This window comes from Podarcis filfolensis (assembly GCF_964270895.1).
Source record: "Podarcis filfolensis genome assembly, chromosome: 1".
NCBI classification, from domain to species: Eukaryota; Metazoa; Chordata; class Lepidosauria; order Squamata; family Lacertidae; genus Podarcis; species Podarcis filfolensis.
Window position 1 is genome coordinate 53,525,176 of NC_139604.1, and position 9,979 is coordinate 53,535,154.

Sequence of the window (9,979 nt, forward strand, 5' to 3'; positions counted from 1 at the left end):
TGCACTACATACAACTGGAAATCAGATATGTGCCTATTTTGTAATTAAATCTTTTTTTAAAAAAACTGCAATTATATATTATTATTATATCCCACCTTTCTCCCCGACAGGGACTCAGTGTGGCTTACAGCTAAAATAGGTGGGCATATAGCTGTTTTTATGTGGTAATAAGGCCCACAGTACCTATTTATATCAAAACAAAAGTTATTGGTATACTCTTGACACAGCTATCTCGCTAACTGGTTTGTATGGATATTTTGAAGAGGAAAAATGATCATACCAATATGAAATCATTCAACTTACCAAGGTACTCTGCAATTGGCTTCAAGGCAATCTTACTGACAGAGAGGAACTTCAAAAGAGAATACGTTAAACCACTGAATTACGAGTAATCAGGAGGAACTGTGTTATTGTGGATAGGACTGGACAATGGATTTTTTTATCATAGATGTTAACTGGCTTACCGACGTCAAGATGTTTTTCGCCAACAGTCACTTGCAATAACATAATAGCCCCGTACCTTCTACATCTCCTTTCGTTCTGACCTCACTTTACAATACCCCCAAGGATTCATGCACATGCTGCAACTCAGGATAGCATTTCAGGCATCCAATGGAGCAAACTAGTCCACTAAAGCTTATGCAATTTGTTAGTTTTCAAGGTGCCTCTGAGGATAACACGGAGGTGGCGGGAAAGAACACGCTAAACTCGCTGGGAGGTGGGGTGGAGAAGGAATACAGTAATTAATGTAGCAAATAAATAATTATTTTTTAATGTACGCTTCGATACACTTCGCTTGCTAGTAAAAGTCTACGCTGCAGGGAGACCCGCAGCGGCACCAGGCAACGCGAAGACGGAATTCCATGAACCTTCACCAAACCATCTCCGCCAATCCCTGCGGATTTTTAAAATGCTCGCAGCCAATTACGTACTGTTATTGTCCGCGTCATCAACTCACCCTTTCCCCTCAAAACATTCCGCCCCTTCCTATCCTTCCATCCAACCAACCAGCGAAGAGATCCCGCCTCTTCTCAGGGCGCTCCTAGCCAATGAACGTTCAGGAAAGCGGCGATTGGTCCCAGTTCTTACTCCCGCTAGCCGCCGGCTTGGAGCGGAGCTGTGGTCTCTGTCGTGGGTGAGTTCCCTGGCGTCCTTCTTGACGCTCCCTGACGCCGGGCGCGCGCTTTCCTCCCTCCAGGCTCCTGGAAATTCTATCCGCGCGAAAGGTGGAAGGAGAGGGGAGGGGGGAGGGAACGGAGGCCGTGGCGGCGCCTGTGCGCCGGGGACCTTCACGGGGGAGCCAAAGGACATGGAGCTACGCATGCGTGAGGCCGGTTGAGGTCGTGACGACGCATGCGCCTGGTGGGCCTTGAAGGAGCAGGCAGGGGGATGTGCGCATGCGGATTTATTCTGCTCCTATGGCTGAGGGGGAAGGCCGAATTGGCACCGCCCAGGGGGCGGGAGAACAGGAACCAAGGCCCCGCCCCCTGAGTTCCACCTCGACCCCTGCGCCCCACGTTGCGCTTTCGGTTGCCTGAGTAAGTGTCAGCAGCGCCCTCCCCAGGTCTCATCGTCGTCTACGGCGGGAGGGCCGTGCTAGGCCCCGGGTGGGCAGGGGATTCCCCCCCCCCCCGCTAAGGAGCAGGGGGCGCCTCGCAGGTGCGGCGCCCCTAGCTCTGGGATGCCTCTGCCCGGTCCTGTGTGGGCTGCTGACCGGGATTATTTTAACATTTAACTATAGCAGCCTGTGCACTCTGATAACTTCCCCACTGGGTTGCTGCAGTGTGTGCTTGGTGGGGCTTCCCTTGGAAGCTGTCCCGGTGACACAGTGTCACTGCAGCAAGCGGGGACCATGTCACACCCATTCTGAAAGTGCTGGACTTGCTGCTGGTGAGCTATGGGACTCGGTTCGAGGTGTTGGTACAAGTGTACAAAGCTCTGAGTGCTTTAAGACTCATGGGTATGGCTCTCCCCCCCCCCCCCGGCACCTGCCAACTGGGTTTTTGCAGTCTGCAGGGAGGCCAGATTTGTGGTGTCCTTGGGGAATATTGAGGCACCAATATTTTGCATTGCAGTTCTAATTTTGTTTTTAATGTTGCATTCTTATTAGCCGCACTGGGCTCTCATGAGAGAAATGGTGGGGTGTAGATAATAAAATAATACCTGAATGACTGCTGTCCTTTGTATTTTCAAAGGGAGAATAGTCATTGTTTTCCTGGCCAATAAGCCTTCAGTGCAACCTGAAATTTTCTTTGTACTTTTCCACAGTCTAACCCAGTCAACAGTGCAATCATATGTGTCCGTACTCAGAAGTCTCACTGTGTTTGGTAGGGCTTATTTGCTAGTAAGTGAACATTGGCTTGTATAATAATCCTACATATTATGCTTAGAAGTATCAGCCGGTTTGTTCAATAGGGTTTACTTCCAAATAAGTGTGTATAGAATTGTATGCTATGTCTGCATAATGCCACCATCACTCCATATTAAGATTATGACAAATTGCATATGGGGGCTTCTTCAACATGTCCAGAAATATATTTTTTCTTGCCCTCCTTTAAAAAAAACTTTTTAACATCCAGATTTTTGAGTCCTGGTGAACTTGGATCACTTGCACTTTTCCTGTAGAATATTTTAATTCATCATATGAAATACAACTGTTGACTGCTGGATTAACAAGATTAGGTAACCGATTTAACTGGATTTAACCAACTTGATTACTGCTACTTTTTTTTTTACAAGAGTGTTTTTGTTTTCCTTCCTTGTTCCCTTTGCAGAGGAGTCCTAGACTCAGGTTGAACATGCCTGTGTTGTGGATAACGCGCCAAGCTTCCCGAATAGGTAGGCTGCAACAAAAAAGTCATTCGAGTTCAAAGTTGGCATTTGATCAGAATCCAAGAAGGAATATTTGTTTATGTAAATCCATAGAAATAAAGTTGCAATGACTGATGCTGTCTAATATCCTTGAAGAAAAAACAAAGGGAAGTCTACCACGGGTGATGAAAGTAGACATCTTGTTGGATTTTGAACAACTTCTCTGACACCTCTTATGATAGTATATTTAACTGTTTTGAAGAAGTATTTTAGGAAAATCCTCCAGTGTTCTTGCTGTCTCCTAGTTGGATTCTACAGTTGAAGAACCTGAAGGGAACAATACGAATTCTGTGCACACATTGTGGATGCCATTGTTCTTGTGCAAATCTTGAAGACTGTGTGGTTGGAACTTAATTGTTTGTAATACTTTCCTAACACGACCTTTATGGTCTACATAAAACCCAAGTGCTTGAGCCAATTTTGTAGCATTGGCCTGTTTAAAGGCACAACATAGGTTTAGAAGTGCTTCTGGTAGAATTCTCTGGGAAGGTAATTGCATAGTTTCATTTCAAAGTGTACATATAAATCACAAGATTATGGACCTACACTGTAATAAAAGTGGCATATGAATCTGACTAAATAATGGTGCTGTGGTTCTATGCTCCTTTGGGACTCTGGGACTAGTGTTTCTACTCTTATTTAGCATGTTGCCCAACTTTTCTGTTTTCTAGGGACTCCAGTATGCTTAAGTCTTAGCCGACATCTCAGCAACACAACCCCAAGAGCCTCCTACAGTAAGTACATAATAGTGTTCTCTCTGTCTGAACTACTTGAAACGATAGTTTAGATCATTTGTCTCTAGAGGTTGGTCCTAGAGGCTCTTCTTGGGGGCATAGATATGAATTTTGATAATATCTGCATGTCCCCAAAAGTGACACCACACATGAACATTTGGGCATGAATGTTTCTCTTTGAAATCTTTGTTTTAATGAACATTAACATGGGAAATTCTTCGTAGGAATGTATTACAATTAAATCTTTGGTGTTTTTGGACAGCAACAGCTTACACTTTTCTCTTTTGGCTGTAGAATATGTAAATCTAAGAGAGGAGCCGACAGACATGAAATCCATTACTGACAAGGCTGCACAGACCGTCCTGTGGACAGAACTTATCCGAGGTGAGAACCAGAATGATGGTTGGAAAGGCTGAGCTGGTAAAGAAGAGAAACTAGCTTTGTAACTTCGACCAGTTTGTCCAAGTGGGCATGAAGGGGAAGACTCTAATATGCAGTCCTAGAATGGATTATCCAGAGAGCTGGCGACCTCCTCATATCCATGGTCTCCACAGCAGTTTTGTCTAGAACCATGACAAGGTATTATCATCTCATGCTGACTGGCTGACTGTAACTACAGGCAACTCTCAATTTACACACATTCAATTGGCGTGCTGTGTCTTTCCCCTAGTTTTTCCCAACATTATAGCTACATGGGAAAGTGGAAATAGTGCCCTACCAGGGCATTATTTGCCATTGAGCTAGGTAAAGGTAAAGGGACCCCTGACTGTTAGGTCCAGTCGCGAACGACTCTAGGGTTGCGGCGCTCATCTCGCTTTACTGACTGAGGGAGCCAGTGTACAGCTTCTGGGTCATGTGGCTGGCATGACTAAGCCACTTCTGGTGAACCAGAGCAGTGCACGGAAACGCTATTTACCTTCCTGCCGGAGCGGTACCTATTTATCTACTTGCACTTTGTACCTGGTGGTAATTGTGACTTGTTCTAGGTAAGCAGGCAAGCTGTAGCACTGCAACAATTGGAATATTAAATCTAGTTTAGTTCTAGGTAATTTATTTAGCAGTTAAATAACTCTCTTAAAATTTGTTTGAACTCTGTTGTTGATATGCTCCCAAGTTTGAAGGTGAACTGTGTATTTAAATAAAACATCTGCTTTGTCCTTTCCCTCAGGCTTGGCTATGACCATGAGCTACCTCTTTAGGGAACCTGCCACCATCAACTATCCCTTTGAGAAGGGTCCCCTGAGTCCCCGCTTCCGTGGGGAGCATGCTTTACGCAGATATCCATCTGGAGAGGAGAGGTGCATTGCCTGTAAGCTTTGTGAGGCTGTTTGCCCTGCTCAGGTAAGGCCCTTGTTATCCGCTCTTTGCTTCCTTTCTGATGTGGCAGGTGACATTTGTAAGCCTATGGAAAGCTGCAAGCCATCTGGGAGATAAACTCTCACACAACCTGTATGGATTGGGTAATAGGGCCTATATATAGTCCTGTTCAGATTCTATTTGTGAGTAAATTCCATATCCGTGGGACCTACTTTCTTTATCTGAACTACGTGAATGTCCATTCTCTTCCATTTGCATGCAGCTGGTAGCAAGAAGTGAAATAGTTTGTCTGCTTGGTGCTACAATGCTGGGATAAAAATGACAATGTATAGTAGATCACTTGCTTCTGCTACACATCCATGCGTGCACATACCCTTGCTGAGCTAGTGCTTGAAATAGGGTTTCCTTTTTGAGCAGGATGGTAGGCTCTTGTTGAACTACTGTGTTGACTGTGACATCCCTCTAAGCTTGGGTCCCTTCTCTTCCATGGCATCTTTGCAGTTCTGTTGAATCCCTGAGCCTCATGATTGCAAATGAGGTTGCCTTCATTCCAGCAGGGATAAACTTGCTGTTGCTCCTCCTCTAGTTCAGCATGGGTTTTCAAGGCTTCTATAACTGGGGCTTGGGGAATGCCACATGCTAGTGAGTTACGTCTCTTTCTCCCTCACAGGCAATCACCATTGAGGCAGAGCCCCGTGCTGATGGCAGCCGCAGGACCACTCGCTATGACATTGACATGACCAAGTGCATCTACTGCGGATTCTGCCAAGAAGCTTGTCCAGTTGACGCCATTGTGGAGGTGAATGGGCTGGGTGTTTTCAGGCTAATGAAGAGGTGCTGTTACATTTGCCCTCTTTGAAATTTGTGTCTAGAAGATGGAGCTACTTGGAGAGAGAGAGTATGCAGTATGGACATATCTATGTGTACATGTAATTTTTATTTGACTTCATCCTCCTTTCTGTGTTATGCAGGGTCCCAACTTTGAGTTCTCCACGGAAACACATGAAGAGCTTCTGTACAACAAGGAGAAGCTGCTCAACAATGGTGACAAGTGGGAAGCTGAGATTGCTGCTAACATACAAGCTGACTACTTGTACCGGTGATGGAGCACTTACTACAACCCTCACACATCCTCACCAGCCGAAGCCAAGTCTGCAATAAAGGGCATGCACTCATTGTTTGTCTCCCTGTGTCTTGAGAATGAGGAAGACATTGTAGGCAAACTTTTTGAAGATAATGTAGAATGCAGAGTCCTACTTGGAGAGGAAAGGATGAGGGGGCACACGATCCATCTTTTCATTTAATGTAGGAGTTTTTATTGCTCTAAGGGGGGAAATTTAAGAGGCAGTGGAAGGGTGTTGGTCTGGGAACAGTTGATGGATAAGGTGAGAGAAAGGAGAACCCAGATCTATTTTGTAGACCTTTTTTGTTGTTGGAAAGATTATTTACTCTTATATCTCAGGTAGTGGCCTCAAACTTTTTGGACAGGTGTGTATATTTGGAATTTTGGGTGTGTGTCATGGGTGGAATCACAAAATGGCTTTTATGCTGGGCATGGCTCCCATTTCTGGTAGGGGCCCCACACTCCTCAGACTCGGTGAACATGCATGCACACAAACCACACATAGTTCCCATCTGCACAGATTCCTGTCCTTTCTCTCCACCTTCCTGCCACCAGTTGGCTTACCTGAGCTTCTTCATTTCTCAGCTCTCACCAGCTTACCATACAGCAGCAGTAATGGGGCTCCTTTTTTTTTTTTTTTTTTTTTTTTACACAAAGCAAACAAGAGTGTGCTGCAAAGCACTGGCCTGCAGCTTGCACTTATCTTCATCTTCTGGGAATGTGCTTGGGCCCATGTGGGGCACTGAGGCAGTGTGGGAAGATGGCAGCAACTAGAGGCCAGTGCTTCACTTTACAGTAAGCCCTGGGAACCACTGCATTCAGAACATTGTGGAATCAATTCAGATATTCTGGAAAACTTGTTAAGGGTTCCATCAAGGTTAGAAACATGATGCAGGCAGAAAGCCACCTTTCTCCAATGTGGGCTAAGCAAGAACCTTCCCCACTGACAGAATACCTTTCCTCATAAAGTATGTTTTCTCACATGAGAGAATTTTAAAGAGGTAACTTAGCTCCCTCCACCTAGGTGCATTCAGTATGGTGCAGTTGTGGGAATCCTATACTGCATGCTTTTTTTCAGAATATTTGAATTGGTTCTGAATAGAGTTGAAAAAGCTGTTTTTGTACTAAGATAGCTACTGCTCAAAGCATTCTTATCTCTCTATTCTGCAGTGAAAGCTTTGTCAGTACTTGCTTGTTTAAGATATGCCTGAGTGGATAAAGGAGGGACATGCACTCAACTCATAAAAGTCTTGCTTTGAGAAGCGGGCACAACCTTCAGCTGTTTAGCTGCTTATTGTCCATAAGACAGAGAATTCTTATCTGCTTTTTGCATTTTGTTCAGTCCTAGAAACCCTGTTCTCCATGCAGAAAGAATAGTTTTCTTTTGTTCACATTGATGTGCACCACTACTGGTCTGTACCATACTTATGGGAGTTCCAGCAGGCCTCTCAGGAGTTGGGTTGCATTATCTCTGAACTCTGATAATTCAAGCAGTCTTGAAAAACAAAAATATTCTTTCTCTCCCACCCCCATCCTCTCTTAAGGATGGAGCCAATTTCTTCTGCTGTTGGAACATGATCTGAGTTGTGTTGCACATTTTTGAATTCCTGTACTGATGCAGTGTTGTCATGTAGCTTTTATTTCTGTTGTGACAGAGCACCCATCCTAAATTCTGGAAGCTCAGGGTTGTGTTAGGATTCACTGGCCCTGTGGAACAGTAGCCTATACCGTATTTTTCCATGTATAAGACTAGGTTCCCCCCCTAAAAAATAATGTCAAAAATTAGGGGGCATCTTATACTCTGGGCCATCTCCCCCCATTCTGTAATTTTCTTCTACCAACAGCATCTTTAAAACTATCAGCACTTAGAAGACAAAGATATGACTTATGAGTAGGAATGGGGAAGGTTGGAATAAAGTACTGGTGCAAAGGAAAAAAATCCCTGCTTACAAACATTGTAAGCATATTGATAACAATTTACTATTGATAAGCATTTCATCTCAAAAGTACACTGAGATCTGCATACAATTGTTTATCACAGTGCTGGCTCCTCCTGATGCACTGATCATAGCCAGGAGAACAATAGCTTCCTATCTGCATACTACTGTTTCAATCAGTTCTATCCAATAAGGTCTGCATGACCTGCTACTTCAGTCTATAGTAACCTGCTTAAGATTCTTCCTAAATGCTTTCTCTTCTCATTAATATACACACCATCTCTTGTACAGGACAGAAAGCTTCAAACACTGGACAGTTGAAGGGTGTCACTATGAGGCTGGGGGAGGGAGGAGACTGAATGCTGGGAGTGGGAAGTTAGTTGCCACCACATTCCAGGCAGGAAAAGGTAGATAGCAGTGTATAAAATTGTGGTTGTGTACCTCCAATAAGTATGAGAAGCTATCTGCTTAGTGGCAAACATTTCCTATACTGTATTTCCACTGATACATTTTTAGTGAGGATGAATCAGTATGTATAACCAAACCTGAAATAGTATTTGAGACATGTCATGGGAAAAAAGGAACTAAGAGGGAGTCAAATGCTTTTCCATCGGAGAAAATGAAACTTGTAAACTGGGCAGCTGGTGATGAGTAAGTCCTCAAGCAAGCTGGCATTTCCACATGTGTAGCTTTTCAAATCAAAATGACCATAATAATCTCTTAACGTAGCGTGAATTGTATTTAGAGCTAAATTCAGTTGAACTACGGTACCTTGGTTTGAACATGTATATGTCATTGTATAAAGGAGGATAAAGGATTGTCATGATGGAAGTGGACAGTAGTGTGTTGCTTATTTATAATATGGTGGAAGGGGCTAGTTGTCACAAAAGCTGCTGATGAATAGCTCGGGGCTACAGTAGCACAACCCTAGTTCAGTGGGGCATGTTGTTAAGTTGTGCACACTTCTTAACAGGCACCTGAGGCATCCGATTATTGTAAAACAAATTACGGTGCAGAACAGCATCTGTATATAATTGTTCCACACAGAGTCAACATTTTTATTTGAGTATGGCTCTAGTAGCCCTCTTCTCTTAGGTTATTGCCAGCTCAGCCCTCATCAGTGTATATGTGAAGCTGTTTAGCACCAGTGTGCACTGCTTTACACTTACATTTAGCTGCATTTGCCATGTTACTGTCTATCCACTTTAGACAGATCCTTTGGAGCTTTCATTCATTTTATAGTCCCTCATTCTGAATAATGTGATGTTGTCAGGAAACTTGGCCACCTTGCTGCTCACCCCCAGATAGTTTATGTATGTTGAATTACCGATACTGGTTCTTGGAGAGATCTATTTCTTATATTCATGTGCTGTGGTTCTGTTTGACCAATTACCAGTCCATAAAAGGATCTGTCCTTTATTTTTTAGCATGCCAGAGGTTTCTTCTTGCTGTACGGTATTCAAAGAGCTTCACCTACATTATATCATAAACGGAATAGTCCTGCAACACGTTAGTATTCTGTCTCCCCCCCCCCCCCCCGTGTTGCTAATAATTGCAATATAAACTAGGACTGGCTGGGAATCTCAAGCCTACAGGCCAAACTTGGCCCAGTAGAATTTGTCATTTGGCCAGTGAGGTTGTTTTCCCCTGAAACCATGTAATAATCAGGTGTAGCACTGGTAAAAATGCAGAATTAACACCCTCCTCTCTCATTGTGCACCAGCTGATTCATTAGGTTATGAATAAAAGCTACTAATAAATGATTGTAGCCCACTCCAGCGTGGCATAAGATCCCAGGCTAAACAGTATCTTTATCTGAGCTATTCAAAATACCAGACCACAAAGAGAAATAAAGACTTGAAATAAAAAGGCGTATTTTAATGGGGTTGGAAAACTGTCTGACACCGTATCTCTGGACAGGGAACATCCCTTGTGCACAGCAAGTCACTAGATCAACGTCTGCCACTTTGTGAAAAGCTGCTTGAGGGATTTTTCAT

General features: G+C 43.9%; 1 protein-coding gene across 8 annotated transcripts; it reads left to right on the forward strand.

The window, feature by feature from the left end:
- Positions 1-771: 771 nt before the first annotated feature.
- NDUFS8 (NADH:ubiquinone oxidoreductase core subunit S8) lies at positions 772-8,813 on the forward strand. 8 transcript variants are annotated; one of them, XM_083575594.1, is made up of 8 exons: positions 1,035-1,135; positions 2,269-2,344; positions 2,775-2,838; positions 3,543-3,605; positions 3,900-3,989; positions 4,774-4,946; positions 5,593-5,721; positions 5,894-8,813. In XM_083575594.1, exons 1-8 carry the CDS (start codon positions 1,050-1,052, stop codon positions 6,023-6,025), a joined length of 813 nt encoding a protein of 270 aa, XP_083431720.1. In that variant the 5' UTR covers positions 1,035-1,049; the 3' UTR covers positions 6,026-8,813. The 8 variants fall into 8 exon arrangements, with proteins under 8 accessions (XP_083431727.1, XP_083431720.1, XP_083431726.1 ...); XM_083575600.1 differs by having other exon boundaries at positions 1,071-1,135; positions 2,269-2,682; XM_083575596.1 differs by lacking the exon at positions 1,035-1,135 and adding an exon at positions 1,359-1,538.
- Positions 8,814-9,979: the final 1,166 nt, after the last annotated feature.